General features: G+C 40.4%; 1 protein-coding gene across 2 annotated transcripts in view; it reads right to left on the reverse strand.

The window, feature by feature from the left end:
* Positions 1 to 1,886: 1,886 nt before the first annotated feature.
* Positions 1,887 to 14,909, reverse strand: part of LOC124066413 (coiled-coil domain-containing protein 85A-like) — a 33,285-nt gene continuing 20,262 nt past the window's right edge. Inside the window, exons 3-4 of one of the 2 annotated variants that reach the window (XM_046402762.1) lie at positions 4,690 to 4,747; positions 1,887 to 3,204 (exon numbers count right to left, since the gene is read on the reverse strand). In XM_046402762.1, coding sequence (XP_046258718.1) covers positions 3,189 to 3,204; positions 4,690 to 4,747 — 74 coding nt within the window. In that variant the 3' untranslated portion in view covers positions 1,887 to 3,188. Of the gene's footprint in view, positions 3,205 to 4,231; positions 4,299 to 4,689; positions 4,748 to 14,909 lie in introns of those variants that run through there. The other variant, XM_046402763.1, reaches the window with a different exon arrangement.

Below are 14,909 nucleotides of genomic sequence, written 5' to 3' on the forward strand. Positions count from 1 at the left end.
CAGTATGGACTCAGGATAAATGCATATGTGTGTATGTCTGTATGTGTATAGTATTATGAGACACCGTGTGTGCACCAACTAAAATGTCACATTTTCTGCACACCCAAGCATCCAGTTTTATTAGGACAACACATCTCGATCATTTCATCTGCTGGTGAAAACCCTGCAAATATTCTCCGCTTTTATAGAGCAAGTAAATATTCTGGCATAAATTACCCCATGTATGTTGGTGAGGACAGACATCCCATAATGCTAATCCTGATGAAACTAAGCACTGCACAACCTTAGGTTCTCTTTTGCTAAGTCAGTAAGTCATTTCACCTTGGATTTGGTGCATCTGTGCTTTCAGGGAATATTATTTTCCTCTCTGAAAGCAAAGCACAAAACGCCGAGTTTGGAAGGTTTGTGGGAGCATTTAATCATTAAATCCAAAAGGTCCCCACTTTCCCACCCTTACACAGAGCTGTCAAAAACTCAGAAGATTCTTTTACTACCGAGAAACCTACGAGCACATTTATGCAACCAGTGGCATAAATGAAGGGAAAGCTGAATGATTAATGACAGAACTGTGATAGGAAAAAATGTATTTCGCAAATAGGGAGAGCCACAATTTTAGTTTATTGGCTCCCTGTTTATTACATTATTAGAAATGGCTGAACTTTCCGGTCACAGCCACAAGAATGAATATATGATTTAATCAATTTTCAAATTAGGCCTCGAAGCATTAAAAAAAATGTGATCATTGTTGGATATCTACCATACAGCCCTCAAATCTGTTTCAGATATCACTGCATCTTATGTTACTCTGCTAGCTTCACCTCTTCTTAACGTGCAGTGATAAAATGTTGCACAAGTCATGTTGTCCATGGCAAGATACTCAGGAGTGTGGAAAACGACAAGCACACACACAGCACCGTACATATGACTGAACGCTGACACAAGGTTTAGAATACTATAACACTGTCAGTATAGGGACGGACCCTGACACAAAAGCTGAACAAGGAGCAGAAAATTACTAAACCCTTTCTTCTCCCCTAAACAACAACACACCTAAATTCCCACTTCTCTATATGTTCTCTGTGGAACCCTTTCAATTACAGCTCCCTGGGTAAATGCAACTACGCAGGAACAAAATTTCACACAGAGGGCACACATACTTCCAAATATGGCAACTGGAACTTGCTTATTTTTGTCAAACTGTAGGTAAATGCTTGCTGTGCTGGTAACTGCTGTATCAAACTTCATTAACCTTTTACTGTGTGGCTGTAGTTCCAAAGAGAAAGGAAAAAACCGCAGTGCAATTTGTCTTTATTACAACTAGTCAGTATAATCGCTAACAGTAATAATAACATTGTACTCATCAAGTTTACGGCTGCAACAGACCATTGTTTTATTACTGTTTTCCTTCTGATTATTATTATGAGTCTATTGACTTATCCATAAATCAACTCGTCTGTGAAATGTTAAAAATTGTGAAAAAATCTTTTGTTGTCTAACCAAAAAAACCGACAGTTGATCTTAAAGCTGTATGACAAGAAAAGCAACAAATTTTGTCATCTGAGGAGCTGTAACCTAAAAATGTGTATCATTTCTCAACGTTTATGCTTTTATAAGCATTTTTCATCCAGCATTGTATCATTACAACGTAAGAAGTACATGCAAATGAACAATGTGTACCTTCTGTGCCACTCAGCCCCATCCCAGGCCCCTTCCGGTCCATCCACCAGAGGACGTGGAAATAAGACGTCTCATCAAAGGCATGAAAACTGCAGTAATATGAAACTGTGACCACAGACAGCTCTGTAGGCAGCTGTGAGAGCAGTCAGTAAACTGTGATGAAGCTGATATTTGTTAAATGAAAGCATCTCTGCATTTATTATCATTAATGTTAATACTTTTCAATGAATCGTTTTGTCAGAATCAGAATCATAATCAGTCTGTAGAATGTAAAAAAATGCTGAAAAATCCATCTATTCCAATTACCCAAGGCCGAGGACATCAAGTCCTCAAAATGTACTTTTGTCAACAAATCAAAGTCCAGAGATATAGAAATTACAATGACATAAGACTAAGAAACCATTCACTTAACTAGCTAATAGCTAATTACTGCAGCGTGTAAGAAAAGAATCACAGAAATGAAACTAGAAATGAAATTCCAAACCAGCGGACTACAAATGGACTGAGAGCTGAGCCAGAGTTTCTCTTCAGTCTCTACAACAAAAGTAGGTCTCCAAGTTGGAGGCCATCACGGGTTGACCCTGGTCAGCCCTGCTACCAACTGTGACACTCTCACTTTCAGTGAGTTACTTTCAGTGACAGTCTCACAATAAAGCAGTCACCTAAAGTGGTTTGGAGCATCTAAACTAGCTTGTTTAAAACCTGTTTTATTGTCCGACCACCTTGTGTTTCTTTCCATATTTGTTGTAGCAGTGTTGCCTTATTCCCACATGTCAGTAATTACTTTGGTGAGTACAATGTTACCATTGATGGTAGAGAACAATAACCAAATTTGCAATAAAGCATACTTCTCTTTTAAAAAACTCAACTCTTTCAAATAAAATATCTCTTGGATTGGAATGACTCAGTAACTCCTTTTGTGCTTTAATCCCAGGTGCACAATGACTTTGGAAGTGTAGTTACTATCATCACATGTTGCCCGTAAGTTTTAAAATAATCACTGGCGTGTTGATTGTAAAGAGAGGGGACTTCCAGTGTTAGCATGAGGAGTCGCTCTTCAGTGTACAGCTTCTTTCATCCACAACGGCTCTGTCTTTCCAAAGAGGTAGGACTATTTTTGTTGGCAACACAAAGATTCCCAGCTGTCTTATTTATTTTCCACTCTTCATTTTGGCAAGGTATGAGCCTCTGCTCATCGGAACAATGACATTCAGTCTTTTCTGGTGGTCCACAGGAAATGCATAGCAGCAGCAGCAGCAGCAGCAGCAGACAGGGCAGAGAGTGTTCAAGTGTTTCCAGTGTTTTGCCTCTTTGTCGCCATGTTTCACTCATCTGCTCCCTCGCCCTTCACTACTTGATTTTGAATTTTATGATCATTTATCCATCTGGTTATGCATCGATCCACTCATCTTTCCACCCATCCAACCTTCTTCTGCTCTCTCTCTCTCTCTCTCTCTCTCTCTCTCTGCGGTATGTCTTGTCACAGCAGCATATCAAGAGGCATGTCACGGTCAGGACGAATCAAAACTGAAAGACAAGAAGGAAACAGTGCAATTACTGTGTGTGTGTGTGTGTGTGTGTGTGTGTGTGTGTGTGTGTGTGTGTGTTCACGCGTGTTCCTGTAGTCGTGGGGACAAAAATCTGTTTAGACAATCCCATGATGAGGACCCACCTTACTCCCCACAACGTAAATCATTAAATATTACGGTGAAGTCTTTGGGGTTAGAGGAGTATGTATGTAAGTCTATGTAATGTCCCCAAAAGTGATGGAAACGCAACTGTGTTTGTGTGTGTGTGTGTGTGTGTGTGTGAAGCCTGTGCTCAGCAGAATGCAAGGATCCTTAGTCTCCAGGTTAAGATGGAGGCTGATTTATTCCCCCATTAGGATCTGCTTCATCATTAAATATTAACCCAGAGCCATCACTCACCCTGCGGCCAGTGCATTAAAGCATGGGTCACACCGGGGTGACCTCTCATACTCTCTCTCTCTCTCTGGCACACACACACACACACACACACACACACACACACTCACAAATACACACAGTTTGCCTTTTTACTATACACCAGGCCACCTTCACTAAAGAATACTCCATGTGTCAGGGCTGTAGCTGCCACTACGGGACGCTGAGGTCATATCCTCTCAGTGCTTTTTTTAAGTCCTGACAAACTCTATATCAACTTCTTACAATAGCTGTTTCCATGTAATAGTCAAGCAAATTTGAAGCAAACTTTTGAAACATCACAAAAAAAAATAATAATAAAGAAAATGAAAATTATTTAAATCAAATTAGATAATCAGGCATGTTTCTATCAACCTGTTTGAAGTTAATAAGCTAAGCACAGTCAGAGGGTGGCAGCATAGGTAACGAATGGAAGAAGCAGAAGTCATGAACTGGTCTTATTTTTATTGATTGATTGATTGATTGATTGCCCCACACATTTCTACTGTGCCACATATCTTTGGTATTATTGGTGTTGAGGTCTTTCCAGTCTCTGCTGATGTTCCTACTTGGCTCTTCTGTGTTGCTCTGCCAGCATTGCGTGCTTCCTTGCCACCTAACCCAAAGGCAACATTTGGCTCTGGATAGAGTCCTCACCTCTCCATTCATCAAAGGTTTCTGGTCAGGGATGAAGTTTATTGTCTTTGTGAAGGCCACATGATCAACACATTTGCTGATGTATCATTTCACGGTTAATATATTCCTCAAGACTGATGTGGTGCTCCTGGGTGGAGGCATTTGTAAATATGTACCAGTCTACGTGTACTGAAAACAGTACAGTAGAGCTGCTGTACCTTCATCTGTCCACACTGTAACTGTTTTTCTCTGATAGTTTAACCCTTTCAGTCAGCTGGGAGTATGCTGTCATGAGAAACCACTCATGGTGATAATACGCCAGATGTTGTGTTTAAAGCTTGATGTGGAGTTCCTCCACCCTTAAGTAGCCATTTGACTTTCTTATCGTATTTCTTTTTGCTTGCATCTGTGTAAGGGTGTAAATGTGACTCACCTCTCCCAAAGGTTTACGCTCCTACAGGAGTTCGTGCAGCAACCAGCAGAGATCAGAGCTGCCAAAGAAATAATCAGAAATAATTAATAATCATACTGATGTGTGTGAGTACTTGTGTGTGACTTTCAGGTGGCTCTGATGAGTCTGTGAGCAATGCAGGAAGTTTAAGACACTGGATCTGTAAACACCTCACATTACCAGATAATCTGGGACGAGCATCGGTCCCAGCCTGGCTCAGACTACAGTAGTTTGAGGTTGGATTTAAGACGGTCACAGACTACTATTAAGCCAGTTTGCTGCTAGAAAGGTGTATCTCCTCACTCTGAACTACTTCATTGACTGTATGACACAGACTCTTTTCTCTTTCTGTCAGTCCCCTTTCATTTTTGTCATGGATGGGCAGCCACTGGCAGCACTTCCTGTTCCACATCATCCTCTCCCGTTCTTTCGTTTTGCGACAGTCACCATAGGTATGTCAGTCTGTCTGACTCTGTTCTCGCTGAAAAATGTCTTTTTAAAATCCTTACGTACTGGGGTTAGAGGGGAATTTCATTTTCAGTTACAGACCTTAATAAGCTACTGTATATACATAATATGCAATACAATTATAAAAGTGACCTGTCAAAAAGAAAACATATGTCTACTATGGTGACAAGAAAAAGTGGATGTTTGTTTTCCCTTCTTTCTCCAGTTGTGACCCTTTCAGTATCTCAACATCACATTTGCATTTGTCATCTGCATGAAGAAACATTAAAAAAAATACAGAAATAACTAAGTGTGGCTAAATAAATAGAGGGAAAACATAAGAAAAAAAATAATACACAAATAAATAAGTACAATTGAAAACAAAAATAATAGATACAATGAAAAAAAGCAATAAGTGGATTAATAAATAAATACAGAAGTAAATTAAAACAGAAATATTGGTGTATGTCACGCCTTATGGTGCATTAATGACATATTAACTTTCTATAGAGTCATGTATCTTTTTTTTTAGTTTTTATTTTGGGAATTATATGTATCAAATGTGTAATGTGTGTCTGAAGGCACTACTATACATTAAGAATCATGAAAAGACACACATACATACAAAAATGTCAAATTATAATTAAAATCTCTTGAGAGTATTTCACTGTGAAATATTTCACTGTGATATCAGGAAAATACTGAGGAGACTGTCAGAAGCTCTTCAGATGACAGCGAAGATGTGCATTAACCATGTAGGAGGACTCCAAACCCAGCATGCCAGTGCGTATCGGTGCGGAGGGGAGATTCTGTTTGGACTGCAGTGAACACAACATTGTGTGGCATAACCAGCCGTTTGTGCCTGTTTACCCTGGTGAAGCTACAGGCCTGCTGTCCACGTTGTCCAACTCCGAGTGAGCATGTGGTACAGCAGCTGTTGAGAGGAAGAGAAGCAGACCACTGACTGTGGTCATTTATCAACCCTCAAACACAGCTTAACCAGTCAGTGTGTGTGTGTGTGTGTGTGTGTGTGTGTGTGTGTGTGAAGGTGATGAATATTCTAATTACAGAGCGAGTACTCGTAGTTCTTTGGATCAACCTGTGTGGCTCCCTCTATTGCTCTCTCTCTCACACACACACAAACATTCACACTGTCCTCGTTCTCATGTTGACCTGCTTACGCCTCTGGTTGTGTCTCAGTGGTCCATGCTGCCAAACACACACACACAAACACACACACACACACACACACAGAAAGACAGGCCTCTGGGCTGGTTCACAGCTGTGTGCTCTGCTTTGCTTCAGTGCACCTCACTGTGTGTGTCAGAGTGATGGACAGAGGAAGGAAGAGAAAAGGGCTGGCGAAAATGTGTGTGTGTGCACGTGAGTTTTCCAGCCTTTACTGTTCTGCGATTGTGACAGCTATTCTTAATTTAAACTACGTCTAATTTCTGTGGTGCATAGTCACACCACTAGCCACTACCTGTGTTGCTACACACACATCGAAGGTGAATATGCTGCATCTATTTGAATACATAACATATAAAGCAGGCTTGGAGCTGACACCTGGACACTTGTATTTTTTATGCAGACGCATCTACAAAGGGATTTTAAATTTTAAATAAAGTGTGTGTACATGTTAATGTGGTGCGTATGTGTGATGGTCAGTGTGCTAGAACATTAGCTCCATTATTATGCAAAATGTTCCGGTGTTGAAATAATAGGAAAAAGGGCTTCAAAGATGAATTGCCAGGGAAGCAGCTGTTGGCCTAGTTAGCAGGCCTGTCCTTAACACAGGACCTCTGGTCACACACACACACACACACAGTCTTATATTACACAAGCTCACGCACGCTCACACACACTGACACACACAGCCTGAACTTGAACACGCCCACACAAGCTGCCAGCTTTAGCCGAACTTTGCCAGAGAATTTTGCTGACCTCCCCTGCCATATCACTGTTGTGTATGTCACATTGTGGTCACATTTCTTCATCTGGGTCCATGCATATGTGTGTGTGTGTGTGTGTCCCTGATCCAGGCCCTCAGGTCAATACTTAATGACTTTTGTGCCAAATATTTCAGGGCCCGCCACCTTGCTGCCCTACTTCCTCATAAAATACAGGCCCGACATCACGCCATATGCAGTAAACCTGCAGCATATTTTTATGTATAAAGCTTTCCAGGGGCTGGAGACTGGACTTGGTTAGCCTATATTAGCATAAAGACTTTACACATCGGGATACCACTGGCTTAGTTACTTAGTTACTCACTTATAAAGCCCTGAACGGTCAGGCACCTTCTATCTTAAAGAGTTAATAGTACCCTATTATCCCACCAGAGCTTTGCGTTCCCAAAATTCAGGACTACTTGTGGTTCCTAGAGTCCTCAAAAGTAGATTGGGAACCAGAGCCTTTAGTCTTCAAGTTCCTCCTGTATAGAACCATCTTCCAGTTTCCCTCTGGGAGGCGGACACCCTCTCTATGTTGTCTGTCTATCTTTTATCTTTTCTCTCTCTCTCTCTCTCTCTCTCTCTCTCTCTCTCTCTCTCTCTCTCTCAACCCAACCGGTCAAGGCAGATGGCCGCCCATCTTGAGCCGGGGTCTGCTCCGAGGTTTCTGCCTTCTAAAAGGCAGTTTTTCCTCGCCACTGTCGCCAAGTGCTTGCTCAAGGGGGAATGTTGGGCTCTCTATAATACAATTTAATGAAAGAGTTTGGTCTAGACCTGCTCTAATTGGAAAGTGTCATGAGATAACGTTTGTTGTGAATTGGCGCTATATAAATAAACTGAATTGAACTGAACTGAACTTAGTTCCATCCAAAAAACACCTACCAACTGTCATAAATCCTTCTTGAGCCTGCCCGGTTTCCCCTGTTACAAATTCTCCTGTCATTTCAGAACCAACCCGGTGCATCCTGACCAACCAGTTCCCATTGATGCCTATGCCTTTGCTTTCCATCGGAAACTGAACCCTAGGCTGAACCTGTACCTGCCTTGCCTTGTGTGTGTGTGTATGTCTGCATCTGGGTCTATCTTCCTTTTTTGCATGAATCCACCAGATGTGTTCTTAGCAATCCAGCATGCACAAATTTACATACCAGCCGTAGTAATGACACTGAGGGCAACGAGAGAGAAGATTGAATGGGTTCAGACCAAACTTCACTGTAATATGAACCCTCGCACAAAGTTGCATATGTATAATGATGCATTTTATGCCAGAGATTGAGAAAATATATTGTAGCAGTAGCTTGCATCCACAGAGGATACTGCATATCACCTCTTCTATTTATCTTCTTAATCTGTCGTTCCTGAATTTCAACTGCTTGTTATACACTATATCCTGTTTCTTTTACAAACATACACCCATACACTGCATTCAATATATATCTCCCTCTCTCTCTCGGGTAATGTTCCCCACCACCATCAACAAAGCAACTGTGTTTCTGTGGGGTATTCAGAAATACATATGTTTATATGCACAGTACCGCAGGCTCAATAACGTTGGACAGTGACAAATAAGGCAGAAAATAAATCTGTATTGAAAATCCCAAAAAGCAAACACACCTAACCACCTATGGAAGCGGTTTTAGAGATGATGTTATCGATTGTAGTCTAGTTTTTCCATTGTTATACCACAGTACTGATTTGTTAGATTAATCAGCTACATCTTAGCTTTGTCACTTTGTAGTACTTTAGTTGTGCTTATCGCACTATGACAGCAGCAACAAACACTTTCTTTCTGAGTGTCTTAAAACAAATTAAATCATTTGGTACACGGCACACTACTCTACTCTGCACCACTAGACAGGGAAACACGTGTCAAGCTAACCACTAACACACTCTATTTCACAGTTTACTCAAGCAATGTATTCAAGAGTACAGGACCCTCACAGTGCAAACAGGCCATAGCAGATGTGTGTGACCTATTGTCTCAATCTCCTCATTCTCCTCATTCAAGTTGAGTTCTGTCAAGGTGATCTACTAATTGTCAGTTACACGAGTTGAGCTTGATGCTAAAGATTTGCACTGATTGATTTTACCCCCGTACACTAATGAATGAATTGCTGAACTGCAAACTTTGTCTTTAGCTGCTCAATGCTCCACTGTATTCACCAGCTACAGAATAAAATCACTGATTACTGCAACTTAAAGGATAAGATGGTTAAGTTTTGTTAACAAGTAGGAAATGATTATATTTAGATACAGTTGACGTAAGATACTCTTCGTTGAGATTAACAATTATGACACCGGGAGGGTGTTACATCTTGGTCTGTAACTTAACAGAGCTCCATGAGATCATACATTTGACAGATGATTTTGCAGTTGCCTAGCAACAATTAAAGGACACTTACAGGCTTGAGCTCTCATCCTCAGGCTTACTCACTATGACTTGTGTGACTGGGCTCTTGATGTGTTCATTTATTGGGTAAGGCTTTTGTAAGCTGAACTTAGAATAATGCAGTGTGTATACCACTGGCTGCATCTGCCTTTTAAGAGAGAAAAGCTATAATCACATACATGTGCTAAACAGGTTCTATTTGATCTTGAATGCAGTTCAAGCATCTGTACTAAACACTGCTGTACTGACACACCTAGAGCTGACTGACAGTAAGAACAGTAAATGAAAGCGATGCGGCCAGCTCCTAAATATATCCCTGTTTCACAGCTTCGCCACTTCAGCCAGGTTCCAATCACAGCCTCAAAAACACCCGGACACAATGCAGTGCCTGAAACCCTGGAGAATAAACTACACACACAATCTGATGCATTTACTCAGGCAGTGTGTGTCACTCACACACACACAGACACACACTCTGTGCCTCCATGAGGGGGCTGCAGGCGGAACAGGGAGCAGATGCGGGTGCTTTTAACCCTTTGATGTCAAGGGAAAGACAGTTTAATCATGTTCCTGTACATTCATATCCAAAGGAGAGCTTGTGATCATACCACAGGCTACATCATCAACATAACACACCACTCAGAATCATTAGTATTTTTTTCTATTTTCTCTTTCATCAGCCAATTTTAAAGGCAGAGAAATATTGGAATAAAGACTTGCTTCAAGTTGCTGAAAATTAAAACAAAGAATCTTTCTGCATACTTATGTACATCCTTAATGTGGTTTTGTTTTGAGGTGATCAAGTGATGAGTTTCTTTCTCAGATGGACACCATGGTGCCATTTTTCAGACAAACTGCCCATAGTCACATAGTGGGGACTGATGTGCGAACTCTTAGACTTCTTCAGCCATCTTTTCCTTTCTGAAAATATTTCAATCATTGCTTGCATGTTTAAATGCTAACACACCTGAACTTGTGACTCCTGGCTGTGTTGAAGTAATTTATTATTAAAGTGTGCATGCCTTCAGTATGTGCCCCGGTTGCTGACTTGATAGGGAAGATTAAGTGAGAGCGAATTTGAGCTTATAGTTCAGTTTCACTATAATGGTGAACAAAGACAAAGAAAGCAGTTTGGAAGCCACATAAATGCATCCATGATTTTTCTTTTTTTTTCTCAAACATTTTCCATTGTTCTTAAACAAAGCAACATTACTGGCTACATCTATCTGTATAAGTGACGGCTTTTGGCTTATGTCATTCAGACACAGTTGCATAAATGTTCTATAATGGTTTTGTCTAGTTCCTGATGAAGTGAGGTTTGACGCCCAATGCAGAGAGGGAACAAAGTGTTGTTTCTCCACATTCATACTGTGGGGTCATACTGTTTGTCCGAATGAAATATGAAAATGTACTGACACTAAGGTTCTGTTTGTTTGGTTTTTATGTGCCACTTTGTAAGTGCACAAGACATAAATTAAAAACACAGATGATGATGTGATGAAAAAGTTATACAGATATACTCGATCAGGTATGACCAAGAGCTTATGCCGGCTAATGTTAGCTAATTTTAAATGGATGTTTCTGTGTCACAGACTGTAACCAGATTCTGTTATATTATGACATACTGCTACGTCACTTATGGCACAGTGGCAGCAGTTTTAACAAATGTTACATACAGCAGTCTCACTTTAAACAGACCTTGAGTCTTTGCCATTCATATTATTTCCAAGGTCAATGGACTTTCACTCTCAACATGTGTTGAATTTAGCTCAGTAAATTTGAACACATTTTCGCATCAAGAATCAAGTTATTAGTCCTGATACAAAACTGGGTTGCATAAGTTTGTCGTTTCCATCATGTAAAAAAAACAAAAAAAGCAACAGGTAATAAATATAAATAAAGCAGATCAATAACTGGATATCAGTTGCATATTTACACATACGATACAATTGTGTACATTTGCATGTGGGTGAATGTAAACAGCAACAACAATACAGTGATGATAACATGTCACAATCTTCACATTAAAAGTGGGACATCGTGGAAACATTGCCCATCAACTTTGACTTTGTTTGAGTCCCAAAAATCACACACAGAGTCCTCCTCCCCTTGTCCTTGACTCAGAACACACTTCCACCCATTAAGTGCAACAGCTTGACCCAGGGTGTTGTGGAGGAGACAGCTCTCTGTAAAGATTTTCTGATTTTCTGTTTGTTGGCCGGCCTGAGCCTCATTTTATCCATTTCATTTTACAGTAACCAGACATTAGCCAGGATCAGTGTTAAGCCCAAGCTGGCTCCCATCCTGGATGCCTTTCCTTTCCTCCTCTCCTCCAGACCGTCTGGCCTGGCTAAACACTCGAAAGGTGCCGTGGACAGTGATTGTCCGAAAAAAATCCACTGCTATTAATCCAAACCCTGCGCTTCCTTCTCCAGTGGCAATGAATGTATTTATCTCACAGGCAATACGTGTTTCATCAATGAAAATGAAAAAAAAAACATCAGCTTAAAACAAAAAATGTGGCAAGTTTGAAGGACTGCTCCACCGTTGCTTTCAATATGCCTTTTAGTTTGAAATTTCAAGCGTTTCCTGTGAGAGTTTATAGGGAGCCGAAGTTGTGGAATAAGCAGAGTGAGCAAAATGAATGAAATGGGCAAAAAGGAGGAAGAAAGAAAGAATGACAGAAAGAAAGGAAGGAAGCGAAAGGGAAAGGGGGGGGGCAAAGGATGTGCGTGCTTCACCCAGAGTTACTCACAGGGACCCTGAAAGACGCAGCGACCTTCAGCTTGGCACATTGCTGTTATGACACATCACCAAGGTAAATACTCACTGTTCTTCAAACACACACACTCACAGCCTGCGTCAGCCTGTCAACATGCGTCACACACATTGTTAATCGTCCCATAGTCCACTATTCATATGTATTCAATTCAAATATCTCAGCAGTGAAGTTAGACGACATATTTGTAATTCTGTTCTGCTCGCACTCATAGACGGGACCATATCGACATGCGCACACCAAATTTGATTTCCGTTTTTCTATCAAACACACATGCGGACATACCAGTTGTCTCTAGCTGGGGGAACAGATTGCAGGGACTTAGCCTAGCTGGCACTGAGGGTCATGGACGTTTGTTCCAACCCGCCCACAGGGAATTCGAACTGAGAGCCAGTGAACTCTCCCGTTATTCTGCTTTGCTGGACCGTCATCCTAGCAGACCACTGCTGGATGAGGGAACACACAAACACATGGTGGAGATGAGATGAGATCAGATGTAAGTTTAATGATGCCCGTGGGGAAATTTCATCATTGCAGCAGCGGATTTTAAGTCAAATTATGGAATCAACAAATTGAGATTAGATAGGAATGAATAAACAAAGGAACGGAATGGGACACATTTAGAATCAGAAGAACTATAATATTATCTCAGCATGTTTATTGATACACAATTCACACAGCTCATTTTCCATACCACTGTACCTTGTCTTCACGCACTAAAATGACTAAACTAAAGTTCTGAAGCCTATAGTAAAACTTTATTGTTTCATTCATTTTGAAGAGTTCCTATAATGTAATGCTGGAGAATGAAGTTTGAATGAAGCCTTCTATATTCTTCTGCATATTCTGTCACCTTCTCTTAACGAAGAGAAATGCTGTTTTTATGCATCATTTACTTCCAGTCACATTTACTTCACAATGTTTCATTTGATGTTAAGCTACAGTCTGTTAAACTCAACACTTTTCTCCTTTATTTCTCTGTGCTGGTTAACTCTTATTGCAGCTAAAGTGCAGGGTATTTTTAGTAATTTAATGTAACTGCTATTATTTTTTGTTCAAATGTAGAAACTGTAATGCAAAAATGTAGTGTAATGTAATAAGGTAATGTGTAATGTAGTAACACAAATTAAAAAAAGTCAAAAACAAACTGAAATAATGTCACTTGCTCAACTATAAATTGGCTAACCTTAGTTAACACCAGCCAAAATAAGCTACTGGTCATACCAGAACAAACACGACTGTGACAGCAAAACCATTTAGTCTATTGCACTGAGCAAGGCTGTGTTTTGTTAAACTTTTAATTTGTATGAACATAAATGCGTGATTTCTTCTTTCATAATTCACATAGTCTCGCTTTAAGGTCCCAAAACACTAAATCTAAATCAGACACACTGTTGGAAGACCATGAGCTGTAATTAGCAGAGAACCTGCGCCTCACTATGTTGGAGGCGTGGGGGTGTTTTTAGTTTAGTATCGAAAGTACAGAGAGGTTTTGGGCATCAAGAATCATGGAATTTCACAGGTACTGTTATTGATCACCAAATTTGATTTGGTGATATTGTGATATTCCTAGTGCTATCTACAGTACCCGATATCTATCCACTGTATCAAGGTCAACAGTCACCCACACAAAGAATGGCGGCCATGCTGTTATTACAGTCAAGAAATTACTTGTGAATAATTAGAGAACGGCAGTGGAAAACCAGTTTACAATTCTAAAATCCATACATCCATCCATTATCTGTGCCCTCTTATTGTGTAGGGTCATGGGGGACTGGGCGAGAGACATCTTACCATCTGGAATACCATCTATCACAAAGCTGGGTTTCCATAAATTACTCAATTCTCCAAAGGCTGGCAATCCTAAAAGGGAGTCTTTTGGAGAACCTAAGGGTCTCGCTGAGCCTCCACATCAAACCACCTGAATTAGACAGAGTAATGTTGTTTTATGTACAGCCACATAACATCCGAAGATAACCTGATATCCGTCTCTCTGGCAGCATTTTCTAGGGGACAAAGTCATTGCCTGTCATTACAACATGATTTACAGAAATAATTTTCATGGTGGCAGGGGGACGTGCTGTCTCAGAGGCACTTAAAGAAATTCCCCATTGCTGTTGAATTAGGATCATTTGATTATCGAGAGATTTAGCTTGTGACTCATTGTGACTGTCCTCTTCAATGCACTAAAGCCTTATTGATGGGAGCTCATCATACAGATAAAACCCAACCCCACAGAGAGATGAATGTATTATGAGAGAAAGGTCAGCACCACAATCATTATATTGGCAATTATTTTTATCTATTTCAGGGTTTCTTTCCACAGACCAAAAGAAATGATACAAAATAACTGTTTTTCGAATATATTTCTTGCTGGATACTTAGAATATTGAGACCATGTACTTTTAAATTATATACATCCTGCATGGCTACATGTAGTCAAACAATGAAATAATAACCTGAGCATAAAATCAACAAATTCCCTGTTTGAAAGACAGAGGCTACAGTGCACGGCTGTGGAGAAAGAAGACATCAGGCTGATTGTCAGAGTCTTGACAAGGATAGACACTAATGAGAAGCAAAGATGAAGCCTTTTGTTTCAGATAAGATTCAGTGGAAAAATAACATCTACACA

Source organism: Scatophagus argus, chromosome 10, assembly GCF_020382885.2.
Source record: "Scatophagus argus isolate fScaArg1 chromosome 10, fScaArg1.pri, whole genome shotgun sequence".
NCBI lineage: Eukaryota > Metazoa > Chordata > Actinopteri > Scatophagidae > Scatophagus > Scatophagus argus.